The following is a 13,242-nucleotide window of genomic DNA, read 5'->3' as shown; positions in this document are numbered from 1 at the left end:
TGTGAGAGACTGAGAGCTGGGGAATGGTCACAGAGAGGCTGAAAGAGGAGCTGAACCATAGCCTGCTTTGGGCAGCAGGATGTTGAGTGAAAAAGGGGATGACATCAATTGCATGAGCCAAGCAACTCATTTACATGTACAGGTGGTGTTTTATACATGTGTTTGTTTCTGTTAGGTTTAACTTTACATGGGATACAAGGAAAGTGGCCTGTATTGCTCATGCACAGGGGTGTCCCTCTGCATCACTGAGTTTGAGAAGCCATGCACTGAGGCAGTAGCAGAAAGTTTTATGGCCCAGTGTAAGTGGAGCTGAAGAAGTGAAGGACAACTTGAGGAGGAAAAGTCAAACTGTGACATAGATGCCCAAGTGTAGGACTTAAACACTTCATGCTGCTGTAGAGTAACTAAGTCATCCTAAGTCATCTCTACGTCAGAGAGCTCAGTGTTTGTTTGGTGCAAGTCCTAGAACTGAGTCCCTTGTCATCAAAAAGAATCCATGGCTCTCACCTCAGTCTTTACACAGGGTGAGAGTTTGAGACAACCCAGAAACCTGAACTCTGTGCTTACGTGTCTCTAATTTTCATAAAACAGATTCATATGGTGAGTGTCTAATAATGGGACTAAGTGGCACACTAATTTTCAGAAAATATATTTGGTGTGAGGGGTACTTTTTTCTATGTGTAACACCAGTTACAGTGGTGCCACAGGGAACAGCATCATGGCAACCTCTCTGTTTCCCTGGGTGGTAGCTGTGGATCATAGCTTCCATAAGACACCAGCAATGCTTCAGTAAGTCCAGTGAAGGCCTAACACAGTAGCTGACCTCTTGGATATGTTTCAAGGCTGATTTGTTCTGCTGTGTATTTGGTCTGGAGATTCAGAGTGGTTACTGGTGGTTTCTGAATTTAAACAAATCTGTCTTTTGTGACCAAAAAAACAAAGGGGGAGATAGGATGCTACATAATCATCCTGCATAAGTCATTGGGTGGTTTTAATGTGGGTATTAAGCAAATAAAATGTTGGGTGTCATATAATTAAATACAGAAAAAGTATATCCATACAATGTGTAATTTGTCCCTGTTTTTGTCTTTACCTACCTTGTTATGCACATGACAATTGCAACTATAATGGCAATCTGTACAGCTCCAATTATTGCTGCAATAAGGACATGCGTAAGCTTTTGTCTACTTGGGACAACATAAAGAATACTAAAGTCTGTCTTTTCACAGTGCTGTCCAGTATATCCTGATTCACACCTGAAAAAGAAAAGGAATATTTCATGGAATCTGTAATTTGACAGCAACCCAGTCATTTTGCAGATGAAATGAGAAATCCAAGGTGATTGAGAAAGAGCTGGTGAGAAGGTGCAGGTGTGGTAACTCTTGGGTTGGGGAATGGTTTGGATCTCTGTGAAAAGAGAAGTGTCAGAGCCAGTAGATATCCTCTGCTTTTTCTGGATTAAGGATACTAGTGGCCCTCTGAAAACACACCACCGTGGGGTAGGTCCTGATTTGTCAAAAGAAATATATGGGGTCATGATTTTGTTAGCACAATATTTAGGAAGAATGAAGCAACTGGGTGAAACAAGTAGGCAAGGCTAAATGAAATGCAAGAACCACACTCAGGAAACACACAGAGCAAGCACAACGCATTCAGCTCCATTGCCAATAGGGGACAGAAGTGACAAAGAGGAAGGGGAGCCTTGAAATATGGGTTGAAAATCCACCTTGATAAAGGAAGGTCCCTTTTCAAGCTGCAACCTAGAGAAGCGGAATCTTGCAAAATCTGTTGGACACCAAACCCCCTCCCGCTTTGTGATGAGCCAGAATTTGATGGAGGTCAGGTTAGGAAACCCAATGGCTCACAGCTGTTCCAGTGAGAGTTCAAGGAAGAATCCAAAATAATTGGCATGGGGTGGAGGAGAAATAGCTGGAGGCAGAAGAGAGGCAACTCCCTAAATGGTAACTCTCTTGAGCAAAGCAGCAGTTAGCTCAATGAGAAACTCAGCAGAGGCTGTTCCTGAGCAGTGATGTGTTCAGGCAATGTGAGATGTGCCAGTGCAAGCACACTCTGAAAGACCTCATGTCTCAAGGCAAAAGAGGCTGAAGCACAAGGACAGGCAAGAGCCACCCAAGACACTGAGATGAAGTCTGCAGAATCGAAGGCCACCACTTCCAACCCTGAGCAAGTTCCTTGAATAGCTGTCCTTTAGAATTGACAATCGATGCAAATGTATCACTAGGGACAACTGAATCATACAATTGGCCTCCAGCTCTACAGCAGGAAGCTGGAGAAGAAATACTCACATGCAGGCAGAGCAACAATTGTTTTGTAAACTAGATCTGACAATCTCAAATGCAACACAAAATCAGACTCATCCATTCAAAAGCTTTGTGCTAGGGTAGGAATTAATTCTGTTTGGAGCAACAAAATAATTACACCAAAGACCTTTCTACAACTGCTAATGCAAGTCCTAATCCCCCTCTGCATGCAGGGATAATAGCTGGGGTTTACATGTTCATAATCTTGTGACTCTACTTTCTCCAGCCATGAGCTGCTGTGTAAGGAGTTTTGGTTCAGGCATGAACCAAATTCCGGTAAGAGTTGTTAAAGAAAACCTTCCATGTACTGTAAGGGTGCCCAGTGGTAGCCAGGAAGGGAATAGAGAGAACTCTGTGCAAGCATACAAGAAGAATGAGGACAGAGAACACACTGGTAATCATGCAAGAAGACACAAAAAAGAAGAGGTCTCCTTTCTAGTCAGGAGGACTTAAATCTTATTGTTACTTTGCTTTTGGTTTCATTAAAGAAAGTAGCAGTTGAGGTGTTATCAATGTGAGAGCTGCTTTAATGCAGAGGAGGCAAAACAAGGCAGAGGAAGCACAAGTAATTCAAAGATGCTTCCTCAGAAACACTGAAATGACAAAAAATTATTTCTGAGAAATACTGAATGCAGATCCAGGAGAAATACTTTCATTAAGAATTACAGCATGAAGTAGTAGGCACTAGTTTACTACCTTAAACTAGTAGAACAGATTTTAAAGCATCCTGCTGCATAAATGTATAACAAGATAATATCACATTAGTATAATAGCAAAATCAATAGAGGTCAGCAAGGATTTATCAAAATAAGCTGATCAGTCAATGAATTGATTTAGCATAAAGAAGTTTAGATTTCTTTTTAAAGGGCTGCCCTGTGTCCTTGATGCAGCCTGCCATAAGGACAGGGCAGAACTGCACTGCACAAGGAGGGCAGCAGGAGACAGACCTGATCCCATCTGTGCAAAGGCTGCTAAGCTCAGCACTGTGCCACTGGCTGCTACAAAACCTTCCTCCCACCTGCCTGCTGGCAGTCCAGGAGGGCTGCTGTACAACAAGCCAGGAGATTCATTGTCCCCACTGAAAGCAAAACTCAGAATTTGCTCTGTGCAAGTATTTTCTGCAGTTTTATAGGTCATCCGATACCTCGCATACATCACTACCAGGAAATGAGGACCAAATTAAACGATGTATATGCTAGATGTGTATGAGAACTGAAAGCATTTGGAAATAGCAATTTGCCCTTAGCATTCATCATTATATTTTCCTTGCTGGAGAAGAGAGAATTTTTTTTCTCTGATAGAAGTACGTGATTACTATGGTGGATTGATGTCTGTTATAAACTATTTGTTTCCTTAATAACTCTGCTCCAGTAAGAAACATGCATAAAGTATGAGACCATCAGTATTTTAATAGCCAAGAAAAATCCAAAGGAGATCTGATATTCAGGGTTAAGAACTGATAGTCACAAATTCTTGACTGGAACCACGTGAGGCTTGTTGTGCCAGGCTCAGTGCTGAGATACCATTCAGACTATTTAAATACATAGCTGGAGTAGTAACAGCAAATGTAACTAAAAAATAGAATTTAAAGGGACAGTACATTAATTAAGTTCATCAAAACATTGCCTATCAGTAATTACTAGAGTAATAATATTTAAATGATTGCATTTACACTGAATCATAAATTGATAAATTACCATAAGTTTAGCACCTTCCAGAAAAAAATTCTTAGAAAATAAAAATTAGTTAATTCAGACAGGAATGTTTTCCTTGAAATACTGCTACTTTAAATATTTTGAGGACAAAACCACGATAAATTGTGTTAAAAACAGCTCTAGATCAAAAGAATACTGTAATCAGATAGTGTTGCCTAATGCCCAACAAGGTGATGTTGGAGATGCATCCAGTTTCCCAAAGGAAGCAAAGCCATGTTGAGTTGTCTTGGTTCCAGACAAAAACAAAAACAAAATAGTCCTATTGGAACAGTGAAAATAAACAAGAAAGGGTCTTGAATAGGAAAAGAAATAACAGAAGCTTTCAAGTGCTTAAGTTGACAACCATACTGGCTCTGCCTTTTGGGCTTCCTGCTCTCTGATCAGTCTGGAAACCCTTAAATCTTGGCAGTGCAAAAAACCACCTAAATATCATCAATCAATAAGGATCAAGGGAGAAAATATGAAAGTATCCAATGGATTTACAGCTGAAGTTTCAAAAGCAAAGGAAAGCAAAGAGTTATAGCAGCTTCAGCCCCATTAATCTGAAAGTACAAGCTTGCAAGATAAAAGCTCAGGAGTGAAACCTCCTAATAAGTAGGGCACTGCATCTTATTGCAAAGTGGCCTTTTTCTATAAACAACTTATATATATATTTAAATAATAATAATAATAATAATAATAATTTAAATAAATATAATTTTGGAGGAAAACAAAGATAAAGAATTTGATTGGTGAAATGTAAAGGAAAAAATTATCAGGCAGCTAAGGAACATTCATATATCCTGAGAAACACTAAGTGGTTTAACACTGAGTATACTGAGTTGATAGTTTACACTGTAGACAAAAGGTGTGAACTAAAGAATATCTGGCAATTTTATATTCTCTAGATGAAGCCTATAATTGTGAAAAAGGGCAATAAATGTTAAGATATTGATTCTCTAGAGAGAGTTTATGACAGGAACAATAAAATGTACAGATAGTGTAAGAACAGGCTAAGAGGTCAATGGGGAAAGAACAGTCATACCGAGAAGCCATGCAAGGCAAAGGCCTTTTTAATGTGCTTTTCTTTTTTTAGTTTTTTAGCTCTGGATATAATTTAGCAGATGAAAATAAGAAGACAACACTGAGGCTACACTCCTCAGAAGGATTCAGGTTCTGAACTAGCTGACTGACCAAGCCTTTCCTCTGAGCACTATCTCCCTCCAGACTGGAGCAGCTGGGCTGGGTGCTGCCCAAGCATAGGGATACAACTCCTGTGCCACTGCTTAGATATCACAAAGTGGTACATCCTGTCATTATGTCTAGAGAGCATTTTGATTAAGCTTTGCAGCAATTTCAATCACATTTTGGAGACACGAAGGACTTACCGGCAGGAAGCCTTCTGAGTGGAATAAATGAATTCACATTTTCCATGTATACAGTAACCATTGAAGCTTTCTGAACAAGGTATGTGGTTTCCAATGTAAATGTCTTCTCTTTGATCACTGGCATCTTGAAAAGAAATATACATAAACAATTATACATGGCTCTATTATGTTAATTAAAAACTCTCAACCAAGAATAGCATATCCTTAAAAACTTGCAGTGAATAAAGGAATAGAGAATAATGAAGCAGAGGCTTGAGGGTGAAGTTTCAGAGACACCTACAGAGATTTGCTAGCATGTACTGCACTGGAAAATGATCCTCAGAGACATCCAAATATGTTTTCTCAAAAAGGAGAAAAGTGTTCATGTCAGGAACAAAGCAAAGCAGGAAGATCAGCAGAAGCTTTGTCATTGGCAATGGGTAAATGAGCTGATATGTAGATACTGAGAGCTCTCTCCCATGTGTAAACAGATGAAAAAAAGCCCTCTAAAAAGGATTAGAAAGATGCTGAACCACATTTTATGATTACTGGGTAGAAAACCACTTGATACATGCTAGATCTGATTGGTACCACTGGTGGTTAAAGCTGAAATCAAACACACTTCAATAGCAGTCTTCCTCAGAGAAACACTTTTATGGAGAGAGAACTCAAAAATATCAAAATGTGTTTAAAATACCCATTCCTTTGGGAAGTGTGCTGGTTTTGGCTGGGATGGAGTTAACCTCCTTCACAGCAGCTGATGGAGTGCTGTGGTTTAGGTTTCTAGCTGAAACAGTACTGGTAATACACCACTGCTTTGGCTGTTGCTGAAGGGACTTCAGCAACAAGACTTCCTCTGCTTCTCTCCTCAGCAAGAAGACTGGGAATGGGCAAGAGCCTGGAGGGACACAGCCAGGACAGCTGACCCAAGCTGACCAAAGGGATATCCCATACCATATGACATCATGCTCAGCAATAAAAATGACAGTTTTGGTATTTCCAAGGTGGCAGTTGCTCAGAGACTGGCTGGTTATCAGTCTGCTGATGGGACATTGTAAATGACAGCTTTTTCATCACCTGGGGTTTTTTCTCTTTTTTTTTTTTTTTTCCTTCATTTCTTAAACTGCCTTTAGCTTGACCAAGGAGCTTTTCTCATGCGTGGTTTCCTGATTCTCTCTTCCATCATCCTGAGGGAAGCTGGGATAGAGCAAGTGACTGGTGCTGCTGTCTGGGTCAGCCCAGCACAGGAAGGCAGTCCCTTCTGCCCAAACATCTTTCATGCTTCTCTTGTGCTACAAAAACTATCCAAACCTGTGTTCATTTCCAACCACTTTTCCCCCCAAAAAAATTTTTGTTAAAGAAGTTCTCAACACGGAAGTTGGTATTTCATAATGAACTTCTCTGAAGAGCAAGGATCTTAAGGTGTGAGCATAATCATGGAATTGTGTTCATTTCCATGGCAATAGACTACAGCTTCACAAATAAAAGACTATAAAGCAAAAGGGAATGTGAAGAAGAAATCTCTTATAGAATTGCAGATATTTGAAATAACACCACCAAGAAAGAGAATGTATTTAAACAAGACAAAAAAAGAAATATGCTGCTGTTTTAGGTTTCTCCTGAAAATGTCAGGAATGTTTTTTAATTTGTTTCTGGAGCAAAAACCCAACCATCTATTAGAGGTTTTAGATATGAGGAAGCCTGTTGATTCAGGCCATGTTTTGAAGATACAGAAAACTTGACACAAGGGAAGAACATTGACTAATACTGACAATGTGTCCCCCACTGCCCTGGTGGAACAGACTATGTCATGACATGTCTGAGAGGAAGAAAGTGGGGATGTCTCATCCCAAAACCATCATCTCCCTCCTCCTCTATGCATTTAATTACTGTCATATCTGGTCCCAATCAAAGCCTGTAATGAGCTACAGACAATTATACTAGTACCTTCAGAGAGCTGCTCCATATCTGGTTTTAATACCTGTATACTGATACAGAAGGTGAGACCCAAAGACAAACTGAAAGGTGCATCCCCCGAAAAGTGGCCAGGAAGCCACACACAGAGGCAAAGCTTGTATTAAGCAAAGAGATGTTAAATGCAGAAGGTGATTCCTAATGTAAAACAGACATTTACCCCCCTTTTGACAGGAATCCTTTTTTAATTGGAGAGAGCTGCTAGATTGATTCAGAGCTTCAAAGTGGAAGATTTAACTGGTGTAGGAGCCTTGAAAGAGTCACTGGATATAGAAGTGCAAATGCTTCACCGGAAGGAAGAGTCATGCATAAAGACTGAAACCCTGATGCTCATCTTGGTACAACAAAACCACCAAGCTGAATTTGGGAAGAGAGACTTTTCTGATGTAACTTTCGCTAGACACTTGCACTGCAGGAGGAGACTGTCATGGTTCTAGAGACTAAAAGGCATTATCCATTCAGAGAACAGGGTTTAACAAGAGTAACTGACAGGAACTGAAAGCAAAAGCAAACAGGTAGGAGTGTGGACTGTACTCTTATCCTGGAAGAAAAAAAACAATTCAAAGAAGTTCTCTTCAGGCTCTCACTATCTAAAGAGACCTGACTACTCTATTAAAAATTTCAAAACAACCTTTTTTCATGAAGCAGGCTCCCTCCATGCACATCATTTGCTGAATGTGAGACCACACAAGCTATACACATTAATAATAATAATTATATACAATAGTTTTTCCACTAACTAGATTTCAAGGGCAATTTGCATGCAATGAATAAAAGGCTGTTACTTCTTTGGAATGGAAACTGAAAATGGTGTTTCATTACCTTACATAATAAGATGTATATTGCATTTGGTGCCTTTTATACCTTCATAATGTAAGTGAAAATTGACATTAAATCACTCCAACTGGTACATCATATGCAGTGAAAATAAGAGAATTTGTGAAAAGAGGAAAATGTATGAAGCTTTTTGGCACTGAATGACTTTTCAAAAAGAACACAATGAATTTTGAAAGCCATGGTGGGATGGCTTTACTCAGGGAAGCCATGGGAGTGCAAAACAAGTATAATAATGGAAAAAAGGGAAGACCAGAGCTAACAGAGAAGGTACCAACTGCTTGTAACAAAATCTGCATTAAGACCAGCACTGAGGAGGAAGAACAGTGAGTTGTGTTCATTTGTGATTCCTTCCTGTGTGGAATAGAAGCACCCATTTGCAGACTGAATTCTCTTTTCAGGGAAGTTTTCTTCCTCCCTGGGACCTGAATTAGAGATGTCACCACAAGACTGAAGAGGTTACTGGAAAACAAGGAGATGTGGTAGTGGATGTCTACTGCTGAGTGCCCAGCCAGGATTTAAACACTGATGACTTATTCTATAAGCAATTATGAGAAATTTCTGGATTGCTAGCCCTTGTCCTTATGGGAGATTTTTAACTTTCCAGACATCAACTGGGAATATAATACTGCTGTGATGAACAGGACTTGGAATTTTTGACATTTGTAGGAGGTAATAACTTCTTGTCAGAGGTACTCAGTGAGCCAAGCCCTCCTAGGCTTGTTATTTGTGAATAGAGAACTCATGGGGGATGTAAGTGTGGGTGTCTGTCTTGGCCATAGTGATCATGAAATGACTGAGTTTAATGGTTGAGCTTTCAGTACAATGAGAAAAAAGGACACCAGAGATGCTGCCCTGGACTTCAGTAGAAAAAAACCTTTAAGCTATTCATGGAGCTATTTAGCAGAGTATTCTGGCAATCTGCTTTTGAGGGGTCCTGGTCAATTCTGAGTGCTGGTCAATTTTTAAGAAGCACCACTTAGAAGCACAAGAGCAGACAATTCCACTGTGTTGTAAGTCAAAAAAATGGGGCAGAAGACCAGCTTGATGGAACAGGGAACTCTTTGTTCCCTCAAGAGGAAAGAGAATTTGTATGGCCACTGGAAGCGAGGTCAGGCTTCACAGGAAGAGTACAGAGCTGTGGTTTGTATGTGCAGGGAGAAGACACAAAAGGCCAAAGCTCATTTAGAACTAAATCTGGCCAGTGTTGTGTAAGATAACAAGAAGGGTTTTTCAAGTGTGTTACTAGCAACAGGAGGTCTAAAGAAAGCATTTGAATGATACTCAGTGTGTGTGATCACCTGACTAGCAGGGATGAAGAAAAAGTTGAGGCATTAAAGGTTATTAAAAGGTAAAGTAAGGTTTATGTAGGTGAAACATTTTCAACCAATGTCAATCAGCACAGTTTACTGAAAACATTTTAAAACAACCTAACAAATTCAGAATCGTCCAGTTTTTTCAGAAGTTAACAGAAAAGATGGAATCATGGCAGGGAGGCTTGTGCTATATTGTTTCATCAGGAATGTCACAGCTTGATGTCTTCCAGTAAAGTCATTTTCACAGCACTTGGAAGAAGTCTAATCCTGTGGCCCCTTCACAGGGTACTGAGCAGCTGGGCATCTTAGAGGAATAGAGCAAACAAAACTTACAAATCACACACATCTTCCTGCCAGCCTTGCAACGCGCTGCAAGAAAGAAGCTGTTCACAGGTCTGTCTTGGCTACAGGAATTGAAGCTGAAAGGCAGACTAGAATGGACTTGCATGCTCTGTTTTTTCATCTTGTGAAGCCATAACCAAAAAGCACAAAGTCTGCACCATACCTTTCACTTCTGGCCGGTACTGCATGCCATCATCTTTCTTTCCAACTGCATTTGTATCATCTGTTTCTAGGTGATAAATACATGTGTGGTTAGCTATTAGGAAAGGGTATTTTTCAGACCACTACATATGCATCATTGATAAGCCAGAATAACATTCAGAGAATTATTTTAAATTGCAGTGAAACTGGACACACTTCCACATTGTTCCCCCCACACAACCAGGTTAGTATCACACTTGGTCAGTAAACCCTGGTGTCCAGACCAACACGTGGCACACCTCAAGCTGTAGGTTTTGAACTAAAAACTTTTCTGTGGTATGGACCTAGGTTATTTTGGTGACTGTTTTGGTGTTGGAACTGCCCAAGTACAGAGTCAGATGTAACTGGCAAGGAGTTGGTGGAAAGCTGTTGTTCCCAAGAGAAAATCCTTACTGTAAGCTCCCAAAACTGAACGGTTATGGACACGATTAGCTACAAGGCAGTAGACAGAGGGCTTCAGTGGACCACTGCAACACTGGAAAAGGAAATTACAGACTCATTTAGGTTGGAAAATACTCTTAAGATTAATGGATCAATGTTTGTGCAATCAGGACCCAACTGAACTCACTCTGGAAGCACATTTTACAGACCACAGCAGCAAGAGGGAACATTTACCACACACCCATATTCCTTCTGTTCTCCTACTTCTTACCACCCCTTCATGTAGGAACTGTTGGATTATTGCTTAGATTTTCCCAAAAGCTTTTCCTGTCTTTCCAGGTAACAGCAGCCAAAGAAAGGTAATGCAAACACAGCACTATGTGTAGTGTGGGGAACTCAAAACTCCAGGTGGTTGAGTTCACTGATAACTGGATCAGTGAATTCTGACCAAAAATGGAAAAGGGTAAGTTCTACAAAGCTCAGTTATGTCAGAATTTGCATTTAGCAGAAAACCAAAATGAATCCTACCTGAGCAGTGCCCAAGGTGCCTGATGTCAATCTGCTCTTGCCTCAGACACGACGCTTCCCTGACAAAGCACGGATTGTTATAGGAACTTCCATCAGAAGCACATACGGGATTAAAACTGTATCCACTGCAGTCTATATTGCATACACACCTGTTAATTGAAACATACAGCAAAACAAAATTGACATCCAGCAAACAAAAATTAAATCATGTTAAGTCCTAAGTAAACACTAGCTCATACACCAGTGCCAGGAGGGGAGAGCGTGCTGCATGAGAATGCTGAAGGTCATTGGCTTGGCAGGCTTCCTAGCAGAATGTGCAAAATCATGAATAGATGCTTCAGTGTGCTTTTCAATAATGTATTAAGGTTTCTTGTCGTTTTACTATGATGTCAATCTCATGGAATACACCTGAAAATTTATAACACATTACTAGGAAGATTACTACATTGATATACCAGTTTGTGGTGTTTGTTCTCTAGTGTGAACAAAACCAGAAGAATATTCTACTTTTTTCAGGTCTGGATCCTTGAGGGGGAAAACAAAAAGGACTCCCTTTTCTGTTAGACAATAGAAGGAGCTCTATTTCAAAGGTTGTGTAGACCCAATATGTTTGGTTAACTGTGTCATTTCTGCAAGACTTCTATTCACACCTTTGAAAGTTAACAATGGGTCTATTATGCCGCATTTAAAACAACCTGAATTAGTTCATACTGTATCCCAATAACATTTTGGTTGTTTAGGAGGAATCATTTTCCACACGACTTGCAATTAGGGATTGTAAAATTAATGCAGGAAAAACGAAGACTTAATGTGTAGATGGTTCCTAACTACACAAAGGTAGGACAGCCAAAGACTCAAATGGGGCTATGATTTACATGTTCATATTTAAATACTTTTGTAACCCCAACAAAAATTCCTGAAATTTTGCACATGTGAATGGCACAGGCACACTTTCCAACTTTCCAAGACCCACACACCCTGTATTCTGCTTTCTAACTGAACTTTTATTTTTGAATGGAAGTTTCTGTGTATGTTTCACATTGCTCTGCAAGTTTATCTCCACCTTTGCTATGGGGAAAATAAGGCATGTGGCTGCAGAATGAGGGGGAGGACAAGGTGGGCACCATGTCCAGCTCTCAGTCAAGCTCCTCCAGCTGTCTTGAGTGTGAGAAGAGCCACTCTGCATCTTCTGAGAGGTGGCAGTGGGCACAAGGTCCTCTCCTTTCCAGAAAGCTCTACAGAGGGCACATGGTCTGACTGCCAGGAGTTACCACTAGATTCATCTTGATTAACTCTTGTAAGTCACAGGATGGGGAAAAATGTCCAAGCTACCAACTTATCAGTTTTTTTATGTTCTTTCCCACTGTTTTAGATAAAATTAAAGCAGATGTATGTATGCCTCAAGCCAGTAACAAATTTTGCAGCAGAACCCAATTCCATGCTGCTGAAACACTGAAGATGGCCAGCTTACTTTTCTCTCTTCCTCTTCTCCCGTGAGCATGTTCTGTTGCTTAATTTAAATATGCAAATTTTGCAGGTAATTTTTCATTCCTGTGAACTTTAGATTGTTGCTAGATAGAACATCTCTAGTGCAAACAAGGTTTTAAGTGCACCTACTGACAGTGAAAAACTGTCCCAGTAATGAGACTCTACACATCTTAGGGACCTACCTCCAAGTACTAATGAAGCCTCTAAATATCAATATGATGAACATAAGATAATCTTTCTCACTAGAAATCGTAATGGCTGTAAACCCTAGAACCAGGATGGAAATACTAGTTTACAAACTCCCACATGATGTTAAGACTAATAAGGGGTTTATTAGGATTTACTACATGCAAATAAAAGGCTCATGGCTCAGCAGTTGCGCATATTTATTGACACAACCTAGCAGAGAGCTTGTCCTCATTTGTATGGCACTGGCTATGCCCAAACAGATACCTTTGCTCACCCTTACATCTGTCTGTAGTCACCATCCAACGTCTGTAGTGCCATGATTATGGCTGGGTTTTGTCATTCCTGGTGACAAATAAGGTGAGTTTTGAAAATATTTTTTTCTTCCTCATGGTGACATTACAGGCTACAGTTGAAACTGCTGGGAAACTCTATGCTTTGATGTGTTTGGATTTAACATCTAATATAAAATGCTTACTTTCTTAGTATTGTCAAATGCTTGCTTCAGGGGTAGTTATGCATTCCTGACCCTGTTTTTCTGATCAACAGTCTCAGTGTTATCTCTAACACATCTTCAATGAACAGAAATTTCAGATGTTGCCCCCTCCTA

General features: G+C 40.1%; 1 protein-coding gene across 2 annotated transcripts in view; it reads right to left on the bottom strand.

The window, feature by feature from the left end:
* Window positions 1–13,242, bottom strand: part of TMEFF1 (transmembrane protein with EGF like and two follistatin like domains 1) — a 112,236-nt gene that overhangs the window by 1,519 nt on the left and 97,475 nt on the right. The window contains exons 6-9 of one of the 2 annotated variants that reach the window (XM_085052337.1): window positions 10,959–11,107; window positions 10,012–10,071; window positions 5,404–5,527; window positions 1,098–1,256 (exon numbers count right to left, since the gene is read on the bottom strand). In XM_085052337.1, the coding sequence (XP_084908463.1) occupies window positions 1,098–1,256; window positions 5,404–5,527; window positions 10,012–10,071; window positions 10,959–11,107 (492 nt within the window). Of the gene's footprint in view, window positions 1–1,097; window positions 1,257–5,403; window positions 5,528–10,011; window positions 10,078–10,958; window positions 11,108–13,242 lie in introns of both variants that reach the window. The other variant, XM_085052336.1, reaches the window with a different exon arrangement.

The sequence above is a fragment of the Lichenostomus cassidix genome, chromosome 2 (genome assembly GCF_008360975.1).
Source record: "Lichenostomus cassidix isolate B80296 chromosome 2, HeHo_3.0, whole genome shotgun sequence".
NCBI lineage: Eukaryota > Metazoa > Chordata > Aves > Passeriformes > Meliphagidae > Lichenostomus > Lichenostomus cassidix.
The sequence above is the reverse complement of the archived record's forward strand: the minus strand, read 5'-3'. Positions and strand labels throughout refer to the sequence as shown.